A 17,718-nucleotide genomic window follows, 5' to 3' on the forward strand; every position below is an offset into this window, starting at 1 on the left:
ATCTATAAAATTGTGGTTGAATTCTGCTCTAAGAACGTCCAAACAGAGAGAAATGGGAGATGGTTATCGTCTTGCATTGCTCTATTGAATTTCAGTTGCTCTGCGAAAAAAAGGTCGTTATTTCAAAATGTACTCCCATTTTATAGAACAATCATAAAGATCTGCTTGTTATCTGGAGAAGAATGGCAGGAGGGTCTTGGGTAGCTTAGGAATCTGGAGAACAGATGTGTTGGTATGCGAGAGTCCTTTTACCATACGTTTTCCAGTTTTTTTAACTGCCTTCCCAATGCTGCAGCAAACCCGCTCCCCAGACGGATGCTATCACCTTGTTTGGGCCTGGTACCTGAGGATGACCTAATATAGAGCAAAGTCTGATTGCAGGGAATACCTGCTCCACAAGAATTTGCTCACAGATGCTTCAGACGCTCTAGGCTATGTTTCTGTGTATTGCAGGCTGGAGCTTGTGCTGATTGTACTGGTTTTATATCATTTTAATGAGCCTTCTTTGGTGTTGAAGGCTACTCCAAAGAGCACACAGTTGAAATAACTGCTGTGTTAACTATGTATCTACATACCGTAGACCAGTTTTTTTTGATCTTTGAAAAATGCATGCTTCCTGTTTTGCAAATCAACATCAAACCAGCAGTAATTTGAAACCTCATTAACTGTGCTCATATTCTGCAGTACAATAGCCTTTAAATGAAAGATGAACATTAGAAACGAAACAGCACTCTCATTATGATGAACAGAAATCTGAATTTTGCACAAATATATGGCCAAATCAAACTTACATTACACTTTTTTCAGTGTTACCATAATGTGATTTACTTTTATGATACACTGTTAAAAAAGCATAAAACTACCATTTCTGAAAGGCCTTAGATAAATTGGTGCAAACAGTCTTCAAGGCAGATCCCTTCTCCCTCCAGTCTTAAAATGACAGAAGCACTATAAGGACACATCTATGAGAGCTATAACATCTGCTATCAGTTTCGTCAAAAAAAAAACACAACTGTTTCACGCCTCCATCTATTGACGGAAAATGACATCACTGCTACTGTCAAAAAAATTACAGTGCAGTTAAAAACTAAGTTTCATTATCATTCTCAATATTCAGCAAAACTATTCAAAATAAATGCATCCCACAAGGCTTAAAACTGGAAGAATGCAACTCAATGAAAATACTGTTTACTTTGCAGTCTAAACAATATTGTTTTTTTTTTTCTTAGTGAGGACAATGCATGCACAGATATACTCTCATCAGTTCTCTCTAAGTCCCTGGAGATTTTAGGCCTTAAAGTATAGCTGCATAGCTACCAGTCTAGGCCTCTGCATAATAACCAGTGCAGCAGAGAGGCATCTGTTTTCATGTTCCTATAAAACTAAGTGGGTCAAATGCTGTAAATCCTAATGGCGACACAGCAAACTTTACCAAGAGATCACGTGCTATCACCCTCCGCTTTGAAGACTTGACACGTGGTTGATTGAAATATCACTCAGACGTCTTCTTTAATTAGTTTGTTAATTTGGTTGGAAAAAAAATATAATATATATAAAATATAAATACAGTAACCACTGGTTTTTTTGTTTACCTTCAGGTGTAACTGGCATCCTCAAAAGAACTGATTCCATTCACCGAAGGTTTCCATGTTTTGAATTTGAGTGGTAAGCAACAATCAGGTCCTTGTTATTACACATTAGGGGGAACGGAGCCATTAGCTGCCCAAAGCTGTGCAGTAAAGGAAAGCAGTGAGCCCACTAAGAGTGTCACGCTGAGACTGTCTCACCCCACTGATTCCGGGGGTCAGGGCAAGAATTCCCCAGGTCAGAGCAGATTTGTACACCTGCTTGCATGCCTATTGAATTATTGACCTAGTAACATGAACAACGTGCCAAGCAGATCCCGGGAAAGTCTGTGGGTAAAGTTTTACAGCCAGATAAGTCCATTTCTTCTTCCAATAACTGACCTCTCCCATGGTCTGAGTTAATTACTTATTCATATTGGGTGCATAAACATTCACCAAGTTAAAAATAAACCCAATACACTAGAGAGCAATCATGTTTGAATGTGAAGCAGATCTGCACTATCTAGGTGTATTTGAGCTCAAGCCATTACTACTGTCTTTAACATTGTCTCTAGAGTATGATGAAAGGATAGAATGTCTCTGCATTTTTATCTAATTTAGCACAAGGCCTTCAGTAAAGTTGGCTACATTGTCATTGAGCTTAATTGCAGTCATGGGAGAATGATTGCAACAAAATGATAACACCAGCACTACCATTTATTATTACACGTTACACAACAACATTCAAGTGTTGTCTATAAAGTCTAAAAGAAACACCCAGTTTTAACCTATCTAATTTGCTGCTATAGTACTGATTAATAAACAAGTACAGAGACGTCTGAAATGTTCACAACGCAATAAACAAACACAAGAACATGCAGATACTTTGCATTCATTCAAACAACCCAGTCAGTTGTTCAGGGTAATCTTCACACTAATTTGTTTATTTGAGGAACAGTTAGGTCTGCCCTGCCCCCACAAATTCCTGCATTGTTTGAGTCATGTAGCATATGTGTAACACATATGAAACAGATAAGGCCACATGTGTCACTTGAGTGCCAACTTTAGGAACAGTGTTTTTCAAGAAGCATGTTCCAGCTCAACCCATAAATATCACATTAAAGAATGTTACCTTTGAGAAAAAAAAACAGATGATCTAATTTAAACTATAAATATATTCTGGGCATTCAAACACAAACATGGACTTTTGCCAGGCAGCAAAGATGTCTCTGGACTCACGCCACACACTTCCTCTGCAATAGACACAAATCTCAGGCAATACTGCTTTGTAATTCCCAACAATAGCGGAGTGAGAGAAAACTAATTAAACACAGGCCTAACTACTGTATTTTTTGTTCTCGGCCCACCTTGTGTTGGGATTAGAGGACAGTGAATAGACAATCTACAGTTCTATTCAGTCCTTCTAGGGCCTTAGTGGGTGTCAGATACTGATGTTATTGGCAGCTATGCAATCTAAAAAAATAAACTACAGTAAGAAGCTACACTGTGGTTGACGGAATCTGACACAGAATCTATTTATAATACAACAACCTGCTTTAGTTCTCACCTTGTGACACTTGAGCATTATTCAAGACAACTACCTAGCCCTACACAGTTGTACTAAAGCCTGTATGGTAGTACACAAACAGTACAGCAACGTTTTACAACCGGGTCTCAGAGATAGCACATTTTCATATGATGTGTAAAGGGTTTACAATCCTTGATGACAGTTTAGGTCAATTCAATGCCTACATGAATCATGTTATTGTTGTTAATAATAATAAAGAGGAAGGGGGAAAGATCAAATACCATAAAATAACAACATAAAGAGGTGCAAATAAAACTGTGTACGTGTGTGTGTGTGTGTGTGTGTGTGTGTGGGGGGGGGGGGGGGGGGGGGGCATGTGTAATAGGCTACTTTCCTAGTAAGTAGTTTAGTGCCTGAGCACTCTTGGCAGCCCTGACCTGTTAAGAAGAAGACACAGTCATTTCAACAAAGTAAAAACAGCACATGGCTGAACAGGAGCGTAATGTTGCCCTCTCTAGGTTCAAGCTCTAAGTGTTAAATTCTATAGGCTGGCTGCCAGGGCAAGATCACTGCAAGCTTGTTGCTGTTTCTGCCACTGCTATTCTGCTAATGAATGACTAACTCGAGCCAGAGGGGAAATTACATCACCTGGTTGTACATACAAAAGGCATCTGGAAATATACTACCAGCTTTTATCACAGCGACCCTGCCTATGTGTTGCAAACACTAAATATCAGCACATGGCCATAATAACCAATTCAATGCCTGTTAGGTTTGCTTGACTTACTAACTCTGTGTGCAGATAGGGTTTCAATAAAATACAGGGACATTCAGTCTCTAGACAAGGACCAGTGGGATTGAGTGGACTCAGCAGTAATAATAACAGATTGTTACCTTTCAAGACACGTTCACAAATGTTTTCAAAAAACCTTGATATAGATTTCTTTAGCTCCAGATGACAGCATGACAACATGACCCACACAAAGATATTAATCACAGAACAGAAGACAAACAAACCATTTGGAAATAAACATTTTACACAAACATCATGGCTGCTTTTTCATTGCCCACATTTAAGCAATTGTATCCATTTTGATTATTCAGTGCAAAATGGAAATGTCATTTAATTGGTGAATTTGCTGACTGCATTTTCCATGAAGTGGCGGTCACATTCTGGGTTTTGGATTACCGCAGGTGGCAGGTTGAGACACAATCACATTGTTATTCAGATTTCACATATGTCATTCATTTCCCAACATCAGCTCATTTAAGCTCTGACCAACACGGCTCAGGTCAACAAACTGACCCTGAGCCAAACAATATGAAAAATATCTGAAAAGTAACCAAGCACTAAATCCTGCATATATTGTTATGCTTCCTTGTAAGAGACCATAAACCATTCACAGTGGGCAAAAAATAAAAATATGATTCATTGTAACCACTTGCAAGTGATCAATAAAAAAAAATCCTGTACCAATTTCCATCCCTCTGTTATGTTTAGCATATATATAGGCAGGCATTGTCCTTGGAGAAGTAATTCTATCTCTCCTCCAGTTTCCAGATCACCAATCATGTAACGTAATAAATTTGAAAAGCAAATAATTCGCATTGCTGGTGCGCGGGGGGAGGGAGGGGCGGGGGTGGAAGATGACGAGTTAGAGAATGAACAGGGTCGGATCAACTGTGTAAGTATGGGGTTAAGTCGAATGTTTTCCCCAATTCCACCCCGTTACATTGTGTACATACCGATGCGCACAAGGTCGATTTAACAGACCGATAATATGCACTCAATACTCAAACTTATTTTTGCAGTGAAACCTTGACATTTCAATAAGGCAGGCCAACCATAAAACCTGTTGCTTATTATGAAAAGGAAATTTGATACCCAAACTCCTCAGGGGAAAAGTACAATAAAAGTTCAGCAGAGAAGAGCTGTTTTCTTTGTAATCTGCCAGAGTGATTACGCTGGCTAGTACAAGATAAAACAGGTTTACCTCCCTCATTACATTACCCATGTGTAACCAGCAGCTGCGTTTCTGTGTAATCGCCATATTCAATATTGCAACACGGAATTATAAATAATGTAGCTAAATAATAGGCAAACAACTGATTAATGTTGGCACTCTGCGAGTTAAACCCTCACGGAAAACACGCATCTCTTTTTTTTCTTTTGAGAGAAATTACACGAGCATACGTATCCGTAATAAAAATGAAACTGCAGCACTTTGACATAATAACCTTCATAAATGTCACTCGCTCCCTTTAAGGCATCGCATCTGCCTGCCTTATCAGCTTGCCATTATTAATCAATTGCTACTGACCGAAAGCATTTGAACGCGTATGGGAGAAAATGTCCGCTTATAATACCTCTTGTCTGAGCCTACGTAGCTAGCTAATATCTGTCCTAATGCACAGGAAGGCATTCGGGACAGTAAATTAAACCTGACAGATGATATTTTATGGAGAAAGCGCGATTGTTTCGTTCGCCGCGTTAACATGTTTGCGATAGCTAGCCCAGAAGTCTATTTAAATATACGGCGCTGAAAATCAAGCATTTCAATTTATTATTGTAATACTATCTGTCATTAATCACCTTATTCAACACAATCCTGCCAGCACGAGGCTTTTGATCTCTCTCTTTATCTCCATATCGTAATTTCCGCCCTATTTTACACAGCCGAGATACGGACCATGAAAAAGACAAACACAATAACTTTACAGTACACCAAGTCATGTCGGTAAACCAATCAAGGGGCTATTCTCAATGTTTCGCTTAAAACAAACTCATATGACAGACCAAACGTACTCGTCGTTTCAATCAAGGAAATAAATAATGAAATGAAAGTACGCTGGAATTCAAATGACCTAATCCACCTTAGGTTTTAAGACGTATATATTAACCGATCACAGCTCTTAAATGAGGGGAAAATATGCTACGTGCTATCAGGCTTTGCGTCATTGCAAATAGACAGCAGAATGGATACATATAGCTACTGTAGCTAGCTAGGTCATATTTCACCAATGCTTCGGTTAAAATTGGATGAAATGCTGTTCTAAGCAATATGTAAAACACGCATTAGGGGAAGAAATGGAAATATTTGTAATTACCTCTCCGTGACTGACAGTTCTTCCCTGGGGAGTATCTTCTGGGAGAAAATAAAGTTTGGAGCTGGATAAAAGTTGCTTGGTCGTCCTTTCTTCCCACAACAGCTGGAGTTCTGCTATGCAAATCGGATCCTCTGGCTTACATCTTACAAAGAAAAAGTCGCCAAGGGACAGAATTCTTGGTTTGCCTTCAAGATGAAATCTAAATGCCTTGTAGAAAATGTAAGGTCCGTGCAAACCACAAGGTGAGCCTACCCACTGCGGAAATAGTAATGAGCAATTAGTACACGGTCTTTAAATTCAATAAATGAACAACACAAAGAGACATACAGATCAATTGAATTAATACATGTATACGAGACGACAACAGAATAGTCGACTGACACCACTGCTATTAACGTCAATTTTTGGAAGCAAATTAGCTAGCTAGCGATATAATTTAATGCTTGTTAACATATAAAGTTGTTTTAAAAGTTTATAGTGTCGATTTTGACGCTACGCGAATCGCATATATGTATCCGTAAACACGGGCTTAACAACTATGCCATACAAATAATTCTAAAATGAAACATAAGCACAGTAGATAATACCTTGAGTGAGTTGGGCTCCATCTCGACGTTCTGAATTGATTTAACTCAACATTCTCTCCAAACTTGTTGGCTTGAATGGATTGTTAACGGTCCTGGAAGGGCACAATATTTTCACGTACAATATCCTTCCAGCTGTCAATATGAAACCCGCACAGAACAAATGCAACGTATAAAAAATGTTTGAAATTGCGATCCAATATTTATCTAGGGCATAAAATTTTAAGTACCATGATTTTCGCCTAATTTATGTGACAAAATACTCATATTGAATTCAAAATGGCGAAGCGACATACGTGTCTAGCGGTTATTTACTCCAAGCTATACGGTTTTTAAAATATAAGATGTATTTGTTTTCACATTATTAAAGATAAGTATAAATGTACCTAACTTTTGATGTTGTTATGGGCAAGTGCCTATTAATTGGCATTATTTTCGTCCTCTATTGTTCAAATTTGTGTGATTAACGGAATATGCTTCTAACAGGACCTGCGGCGAGGACGTATGTGTAATAGAAAGAACATTTCCTGCAGACCTGCAGAGATTCAGGGGCGCTCTTCTTATTTCTCGAGTGCGTGTACAGTATTTGATTGGAGTCAGACTTTTGTAACATTTTTAAATCTACAACGCGTCTTGTAAAAGAGTCTGCTTGTGGTGACATAAAATTCACGAACTGCAACATTGTTTTATAAACGACAACTTACTAGCTCGGCAATATAAATATTGTTAGCCGGATTTATAGTGCTAGCTACAGCGGTTCGGGCGGGGGAGACTGCAATAAATATACAGGCAGGCATCACGAGATATGGAAACAACTGACAACGCTGAATTGCTGCCATTGTTTTTTTTCTTGAACAGGAACATTTAACAACCGTAACTGACCAACGAGTCTCCATATAGGTTTAACTGTCTTTGCGATATATACATCGCACTGTAGCCTACTTCCGTAAAATTTAGTTTTAAAAACGATTACATTTATCGTCGCCACAAGGGTAGCAACGCAAAACTGCTGCTGCTTTCTAATGTTTTCTGTTTGATCGTTATCCTTGAAAGAACGCGCGTGTTCTTTTTGGCTATAGCTAGCTACAATACACGTATAACTTGCTCAACCAAAGTGAAGTTTATTAAAATACAGAGATAATAACGCAATCTAAATGCAGGTTTATTGTTCCTACGCCGTGAGCATTTTACGGTTTGGCAGGCAAAATTATGCAAACATCTAGAAACTGAACCACAGGAGAATAAGGAAGCAAGCAGCAAACCGCTATGAAACAGAAATCTAGATTAAAGAGGTAAACAATATCCAGACGGGTTACGAATAAATACGTGATAAAAGTCGGTATGAGATGGTGTATTTTACGACTCTGTAACTTTAGCCGACGTCCTGCGGCTGTTTTTTTCCTCTATACATAATTGAATGGGGCTGTAATGATGTTTTTACAATATGAAAGTTGGAACATGCTTATTAAATGACAGGATGCAGCGTTTACGCCGGCTATTTTTATACCTTATGCAATGTTTTATCTGAAGTCACGAGGGGTGCTGTATAATGATCTCAATTAAATAAGTGCATTTCGTTTGAAATTGATGAAAGGGGAAATGATTTTGCACAGCGGTGCTATTCCTTTCTAGCATAAAATCGGCGATACAGCCATATGATATCTGAAAAATGTCTTGCGCTCAAAAGAGAATTCCATTAATTATATGTAGATTAAGGGGATTTCAGATGGGGGTGGGGGCCCGACAAGACGAAGCATGCTCGGCATAGAATGTGACTAAAATGTTATAATTAAGTTGACTAGGCGTAACGAGGAAATGAAAGCGTTTAGACAAAGAAATAACTGAGCTCTTAGTCTTCCGAAAATATGAAGTCATATCGATTCAAAACATCAGATGACCATTATGTTGCGTCTTCTGCTAATGCATTACATAAAACGGGGTTGAATTTCTGTTACATTATTCAAGTGGATAGGAAGTGGCATAGCTTTGCTGTTAGACTCATTATGGGGATTGGTGTAATTAAAACAGTTTCTAAAAAGAATAAATTAATATTTTATTGTTTGTTTATTAACCCCTTTTATGAGTAATACTGGAAAAGAGCGGTGGAAGCTCGCATCCAGCGAAACTAGTTCCTTGTGGTTTCGTGTTCGCCATTGCAGCCTCGACCTAAATTTTGATCTACATCAAATCACGTCTTCTTACCAAAGGTACAAAACCGGAGCACGGTGTTGTCACGTGTTACAGTTTTGTCTTGCTTGTCAATTTTCCACACTGACACATGTGTCTGAGCACATGCAAACATTGAAAGGTTCAATGAAATGGCCCCCAGACACTCGTATAGACAGTTAAGTTTAGCCTCATCATAACTTCTTCCTTATGAGTGTACGCGAATAGATTTATACTAATATTTATCTATAATAAAATATTGTAATATTTATGTCACGGCAGATCCTACCACCACAGAACTGTCAACTAATTCACAAATCATTGACTAAAACGATACGGCTAAAACAAATTTGAGAACTGTTGATACTGTTTGTGGCGGGGTTGCGCGATGGGGGCATTAATTATTTTTCCTTTCATTCTGTGGCAGTAAATATACTTCAGAGCACCTAAGTAATGCAGTGATTAAGCTGCTTTATTTCTGACAGCACGAGGGAAATGGCAAGTGTATTCAAGGCACCATCAATCACCCAGCTGATGTAAGACATCAAACAATGACACGCTGACACTGTGGGGATGAAAAGGCAGCCCCTGCAGTGCCACATAACTGGTATTATCAAATAAATACTTTACATCCAAAATGTGTGTGAGAATAAAGACATTGGTTTATTTAATCATCCAATAAACAATGTGTGACTTAATATGTCTTAATTGTTTTTTCCCTCTTCCCAGTAATATATTACATATACCTACAGTCTCTCTCTCTCCCTCTCTCTCTGTCCCCCCCCCCACACACACACACACACCCCACCCCCCAACACACACACACAGGCATGTGTATTAAAAGAATGTTGTCTTGACAAAACAACAGAAAGGATAGCTCTACACGCATTGCTCAGATATCGCTACACCTCCTGACTGGAGAAAATGTCCGAGTAAAAATAAATGATGATAACATTGCTGAGAATAATTTAGTTTACAGATTGTATGTTTCAGTATCTACTGTGCAGCATGGATTTCTCGTTGTTGGTGACAATACGAGTATAGCAGATTGATAGCCTAATCTTTCTCTCTTTCTGAGCTGCTGGCAACATTTGCAGTTGGAAGGCTTGTGAAAAAATTGAATTCTGTGTGTGTGTGTTGGTGGTGGTGGTGGTTGGGGCGGGGGGGGGGGGGGGTTGAATTCTCTGTGGGCATATGTGTGTGCTCACATCTGTGTGATTACTCAGTGCATATCCATACAATTGTATACATGCTATTGCAGTGAACAAGAGAATGATGATTTGATGTGCATTGTAAAATACTATCTGATTAATTCAAATCTGAATTCTTTCCATTTAAGTAATGTGGCTCATAAACACTTTTTATTTTTAATTTGGATCAGATAAATCTGAACATGAATGATAGATTTGGTAATTTGCATCTTTGCCCTGCAATTCTATTAGTATTCAACATATGTAGAAATTGCACATAGTCTTGCGAGGTTTAAGAACCTGTTTTGAATTCAAATAGTGCTGTTTTAAATGATTGCTCCTAGGGATTCAGATGCTATTCATCATAGTGTAAGTAATTCATAGAGCAGGAGCACAAAAACAGTGTCAGCATTTTTCTCCCTTTGGAGATGATATATAAATTAATGACAAGCCATTATGAACTCTACACTGCTGCTGGTGGAGGGAAATGTGTATTACACACCTAGACATTCAAATGATTTTACACTTGTGGGTACACCTTCAGTTGCCTGTCAAGTACAAAGGCAAACAGAGATAACGCTGAATGTATTCTTAGAAAATGGTGCCTTTTCCTGGAAAATGAAGTGGTTTGCAACAAGGTGCTTCTGTGTTGTGCTGCTGAAACTGCCGTTTATTTTGACTACTGCACAGGGTAGTGCACGTGTGGTTATGCTTGCAGAGAGTGCAGTAGAAAGAAGATCAGTGGAGATTGTCCTTGCATGGTCATATATCTAAACTGGTGCCAGAAAACTTTTGTTTGTCAGTAAGTCTGATTGTACAGACATAAAGACATCTGAGTCACATGGCTTCAATGGATTGTCAAAGTGAGGATAGTAATGGTGTGTAAGTAATGGTATATAATATGGTACACACATACACACACACACACACACATATATTCCCTGGCTGTCTTAATCATTGTATGTAGCCTGTAGACTTTTGTCAATGACATGTGAAAACTGGCTGAAGTAGAGCAAAGTACAAAGTAATTTCTCCAGAGTAATAAAATAAAACATTTACTCTGGAGCCCTTTGTCCTCAAAAGAATATTCACATTCTATATTGGAAGCGGGCATTATATAGGGCATGTAGAACAAAATTGTTCTGCCACATTTCATGAAGGCTAGTTGAAATATGGCCCCAACACAGGCAAGACAAATCACCTTTGACACCATAAAATCCTTAAATGAAAAAAGTATTGTGGGCGAAAGACTGAAAGGAGAACAGCAGGCGAGTCCCAGTCCTCCCAGAAAAATTCCTGAAAGACATGGGAAATTCAGGGTATGTGATAATAAGTACCAATGACATTAGCAAAACAAAACAAGCACACATTGAATGACATGTGGTCTGTGCACACTTGTTAAAAAAAAAAAAAAACAACCATTTGCTGATGGAAAACCACTGTTACAGTTCTATGGAATTATAATTGCAATGCCCGAGGCCTAAGAATAATAATTCGGTATTTGTAAGTAGTTCTTTTTTGTAATTGAAAAACGAAGCACATGCACGCAGAGTCTCAACTACCTTTGTAAAAACTGAATTTGTCAGCAATTACATTATGCTTTATGATTCAATATATAACTGAATGTTCCTTCAGCCCAAGAGTACTTAGTTGGTTTCATTATATTTCACGTCATCTGAAATAGTCATATTAGTTCCAATAATTAGTTATCGATCCACCACTTGTTCAATTATTTGCTTCCCTGATATCTGACATCATTTTTTTTTCAGAGACAGTTTTTTCATAAACACAACAAGAGGTGCAATGTGATGACTGTAGAGGGGTGGTTTTCACCCCCATGTACCCCTGCACAAGGAATTCTAACAACGAACTGCTCTTCTCATCTTCTGGTAATAAGTGGGCGAATTCAAGAGTTGAAATACCGGTCCTGCTTGGCCGCCTATTTTGAAGCGCATTTGCCTTCTCTGACCACCTTACTCTCTTCCACCATGCTTTGTTTGCTTGTCTGACTTGTAAAATTAGAAATAAAGTTTACTCACCCTATTGCCAGGCGTAAGTTATCAATAATTTATGATAAAATGCTTCTGCCAAGGGACTGAGCAGGTGGCTTAAATGGGGGTTGGGGATGCCAGCCATATCTGTAAAACAATCTACTTGTACGTGTAAACAAAACAGCGAGGAAGGAATAGCTTTTCTTCTCTCAAAGGGCCTTCTCCGCAAGCATGGTAAATTACCACACGGCCTGCAAAACCTAAACACGCGGGGTTGTATAAAATTCGCTGAGGTGTGGCCTCCATCATTACCATCTGTAGTCAGTATAGAAAGAACATAGATTTGTTAAAATAACATTCTTTTAGGGTGATTGATAATGACTGGAGTTACTTATTCAGGCACACAATCATGTTAATTTCTGGGGCATCGCATGATTTATGCTATCAAAGCATACACAACACAAGGAAAATTACAAAAAGTGACACAGATGCATACCCTTCTGATGTTGACATGACCGGTGGTGATCACAACGAGAGCGGGCGGGAGTAATCTTGTCTTGCTGTTTATATGCATGGTTCAAAAGACCATCAAATGAATTTTGCAATATAATCCTCCTGTGTGTCAATTCACAGAAAGTAAGTAATGCGAGTACAAAGTGTTTCATCAATCAGGCATGTAGGTGCCATCTGTTTATATGTTGTTGGACGTGCATATAATGATGGAATTGCATATGAAATGCTGTATGATAATAAAAATATCCAAGGTACCTTTTAAACCCTTGAAAAGAAGATTTGTTACTCAAACAAAAGCAACACCTCATTAAGTTCCGCTGAAATTGTGAACTATCAACCCACCATAAACATAATTTATTGCAAATGGGTTGTGTTTTTGGATATAAATATGATCACGGAACCGCAGTAACCTTTCTCATGGTGCTTAAGTTAATTAACTAGCCATGAATCCTTCATAAAGGCACAATGTACATTTAGTCGGTCGGGATGTATTCTGCTGTTGTTTCAAAGGGGTATATGCTGGAATGATCCAACACTTACTGAAATGGTTTCTTCATTGAGAAGTAACTCAGTTTCAAGCCATACAAAAAAATAATCAATTGCAAAACTACACAGTTTGAGAAAACTGCATTATTTCACACCTAGAAAACATAACTACAGAAGATCTTTTATGCAGCACATTCCTACTCAATTCAACATTCTCTCAACTGCAGTTCTGCAAAGCTCACTGGAGACTGCTTCCTGGATTTCAAATGATTCAGTATTAATGTTCTTAAAATTACTGCTGGCTGAACAGTTCCCCCTTTCCCCCTTTTAAATGGCTAAAACACTAGTCACTAATATAAATGCATAATTACATTACAAGTGCTGGTGGTAATGGCTTCTATCGCCTGTGCTTTTAGCAATAGACAATGGTGAAACCAGAACCTGAGCAATAATGACTATTAACACCTAAATGACAGTAGTAAATGATAGGTTAAATAGGACAATCCCATCAACGTAAAAAGGAAAATATTCCCAACAGGGTTTAATCTATAAAAACAAAAGTGTGGGGGGGAGGAGCCTCTGCACTGACCAGCCTCTGAAGTTATAGATTTTTGTTTGGTTATTTCTAAAAACAGACATTGATGTTGTGTTTCCTGCCAGCACTCCACTCCCTATTATTTTTCAGTTGCTATTGTTTCAGTCCATATTACAGTGTATTCTAGAGTATGCTGACACCAGCCTGGGGGTTGGCACACACAAATTGCAACAATTCAACAGGCGATGGATTGTAATTATATAATAATAGCATCTCTACATGACCCATTGGGCAAGTGTGCATTTGTAGTATACATTGTTCAAAACAGAAAAAAAGCACAATTCTTCAGACCTGATAATGTCGTCGCAAAAAATACACAGAGCGATTTGACAATGTATTGTCAATATTCACTGACAATGAATACACAGGTGTATTGTTTGTCAGATGTGTCTGTATACATAACAATACAAATGATCGAAGGACATTGATTCCCCCGGGGAAAAAAACCCATAGATCTTGTCTTACTACAAATCCCAGCAGAAGTCATTTTATTTTTGCTTAAAGAAGAGCAGATAATTGGAGACATGGCTTGACACAACAGACCTGTGATTGAGTCCTCTTGTAATCCACGGACTTTGAAATATTGGCTGCACGTTAACAGTGCACCTATTAGGTAAAAACCCATTACAATATCTCTAACACTACTGCTGTTGCATTATTTAAACCTCCTGCTCACACAAAAAAAAATGCAATTCATTACAGTAGAAGCCTGCTTTAAGGATTGTTATTAAAAATGCATCATTCACGTTGTTATACAACATAAGTTTCAGCTGTCACCTAGGCACATAACTGCTTTTAAATTATGTAAGCATTAACATTATTATACACAATAAGGGGTTAAGCAGAACATGGAACAAGAAAAAAAAAAGACCAAAGGCAGAGCACCCACTGTAACGTCAGAGCTTGTTACTCAAGGTGGTTTAAAATTTCGGATTCAATTATATTACACAGCTATCATGTGTCCAGCCATTCCTTTTGAAGTCCAGGCCTTCTGAGATGTTGCCATTGCCACATTGAATTGAAAGCAAATATTTCTTGTCACAACAGAGCCTTGCTTTGTAACATGAACCAACACACACACACACACACACACACACACACACACACGTATGTACATATACAAAGTTTAATGAAGCCGTGCAACATATTTTGTTGTGATGTAATGTGCTTGTGTGTTGTATGTTGACTGCTGGCTTACAGGGCCTCTTGTCTCCCAGTGCTTTAGTCACATGCTTCCACCCAAGTGTAATGCCTTAAACAAAGTCACCAGCTGAAGCTTATACGCAAGGGACAGGTTCAGCACACTTTCCACACGTCTGACCAGATGACATTCGATTCAGTTGTCAAGACAACTACCTAAATATATGAAACTGAAACTAAATAAATCTCATAAATGCACGACTGTTCCTTAAACACTTCCCAGGTCCTGGTTACCTGGCACAGTCTTTTTAAAACATTTTTTCTTGGTGCCAAGTCAAACCAAGAACCCACGTCTACAAAACTACAACAATACTCCCTCTTCAAGCTACAGTTTGAATTTAAACCCAGCCTAATATAAGGAAACCTATATCCAACCGTTTGGTGGCTGCAGACCATGTGCCAACCTCAAAAGGATTGTCTGAACTAATGTTAGCCTACTGCCTATTAATACATGGACTAAAAATAGTACAGTAATCACTACCCCTCTCAATTTAACCTTAGCACAAAATATGAGAACAATGGGGCTCCTTTTTCAGTTTCTCTTTACTATACCCAACTAGATAACACCCCTTTCAGATGTTACGAGGGCAAACGTGCATTTGTAGTAATCATCCGTCAGTTGATCAATAATTCTCACTCATTTTATCTACTGAGTATATTTACACCATTGAATATATGTGTATGTTACGCAAGGCCATTGTGTCACAACAGACTCTCATGACTAAGTTCTGGTCCTGCCCCAGACCTTGAAAACCTGTGACCTAGAAAGGCAAGCATCAATTAACGCGTCGCATTATGAGGCCAGTGCTGTTAATTTGCACAAGATAAACTCCCTCGTAAAATGATTTCACATTTCAAGTACAGTCCATGCCAAAATATCACAGCATACATTGCATAGCTTTATTCTTGTGAAGCTTTATCTTCTGCAAAGTGCTGGTATGTCAATAAAATTGAACTTTGCCACTGCTTTTAGTTTTACAACACTGGAGAAGTAAATTCAAGAGCATATCTCTTCAGATAAGATAGGCTTTAAAACATTTAGGCCCAGGGAAATTATTGTAATGAAAAAAACATGGAAGGTGTATCGAGAAGTGGATTTACTGCAGCTTGTACAGCAAGGAATTAATGATTTATACAACAAACCCTTAAGACTCAATGAATACCATTATATAAGTGACATTAATGGCTTCTACCAGGAATTGAAATGAATATAAACACTAGTGGATAGTAATGGGTTCAACCATGGGCTGTCTTTTTACTGAACTCAGCTAAAACATGTTTTTGTTGAAAAGGTGTCCAGTTTCAATGTCTGAGCAATGTCTGAGTCAATGTGACTTTAGAAAGCGGCTAAAATTGCCTGAGCACGACGTAAACAAGATGAGGTGATCTTTGTCATTCTGCCTAAATCTGAGGGAAAAAAAAACTATGTCCTGTTTGAGTAAGTTATCACAAGTTTAAAACAACAAAGGGTTATGACAAAGCTGTTTTTCTTTTCTTTTTTACCTCTTTCATCATTTCTTTTTTGGAATGATTAGGTTTTATTAAACAATGCAAACATTATTTTTGTGTTCTATAATATGACTGTAACCACACCGAACAGAACGGGGCATTCCAGTATTTTGCAATGAAAACAAGGTTTTAAATTACATGGTAATTTAGGAATGTGTGGAAAGCCAAGAGGCTGTTATAACAGTCAAGAGTTTTGGATAACCCTCATAACTTTCCTGCTTAAAAGAAAAGTCAAACATCTGGCTTTATGACTAGGCCAAACCAAGTGTTTATATCCTTAAATAATTTTAAACATAAATTATACTTTTCAGATGACATAGGATTTTTTCCCCTTGTTTTTTAAAGTGTAACATGAGCTTATCTTCCATCAGACTGTGATAACATTGTTTAATATTTAATGTTAAGTTATATTCGGCTTGTATATTGATTCACAGTGGTATGTACATGACTAATCAAAGCCAGGTGGCTCTAGTATTTGCTTCATTTTCCATGTATGAAATCCGGCAGGCTTTGTTCAGTTCTCTGGCCCTCGTGAATTTATTGAGTCAATAATAAAATAAGAAAAAGACAAATACCGACTGTGCCATTCAGGAATTTGTTTGTTTGAAATTGCCACATGTCTGTAGTTAGCTCGTGATGGTTATTTTCCACTGATATGCATTGTGCTAGCTTAGATTGGCTGAGGACATCAGAGAGGGTGTTACAACTTTCCTCCAAATGAAGTCAATGCAGTAAAATAAATAAGTCTGTTTATGCAGAACATGCAATAATAATAAGTTCTACTCAGTGAAATTGTGTTTGACTAACTATTACGCATTGTCAAAGGCAGGAGATTTTGGCCAAGTTTCTGAGCATTTGTGTCAAACACTGAACTGATCTAGAACTGACTATAAGTCCCAGGTTGGCTCTGAGGGTCTGGTAATGTTAATCATACGAAAAATTAAAACAGTAATAATAAAAATAACGTTTCACAGAGCACAATTCACCTCTACAAAGCTACATTACTACACAGAAAATGTAAGCAGCAGCATTTGATTTTAATTAAATATCACCCCCTAAGAAAAAAAAAAACAATGATAGAGGATTACAGTCCAAACATGGAGGTTAAAACCTCTCTCATTCAATTTAAAAAGCAGAGCGTTACATAAACTAAGAAAGGGCATTCAATGTAACCTCGGTGGTGCTTTGTCTTTAATTTTGAGTAAGGACTTTAGCAGCAGTTAAATCAAATGCCCCCCTACATAACTAAATACCAGTAGGTTCTAAGCACAATAGAAACTGAG

At 38.0% G+C, this 17,718-nt stretch overlaps 1 protein-coding gene across 1 annotated transcript in view; it reads right to left on the minus strand.

Annotated features, from left to right (window-relative positions):
* Positions 1 to 6,813, minus strand: part of arid5b (AT-rich interaction domain 5B) — a 64,588-nt gene extending 57,775 nt beyond the window's left edge. Inside the window, exons 1-2 of the mRNA XM_036548934.1 lie at positions 6,789 to 6,813; positions 6,202 to 6,456 (exon numbers count right to left, since the gene is read on the minus strand). Of these exons, the coding sequence (XP_036404827.1) occupies positions 6,202 to 6,456; positions 6,789 to 6,809 (276 nt within the window). The 5' untranslated portion in view covers positions 6,810 to 6,813. The remainder of the gene's footprint in view (positions 1 to 6,201; positions 6,457 to 6,788) is intronic.
* Positions 6,814 to 17,718: the final 10,905 nt, after the last annotated feature.

The sequence above is a fragment of the Megalops cyprinoides genome, chromosome 1, assembly GCF_013368585.1.
Source record: "Megalops cyprinoides isolate fMegCyp1 chromosome 1, fMegCyp1.pri, whole genome shotgun sequence".
NCBI lineage: Eukaryota > Metazoa > Chordata > Actinopteri > Elopiformes > Megalopidae > Megalops > Megalops cyprinoides.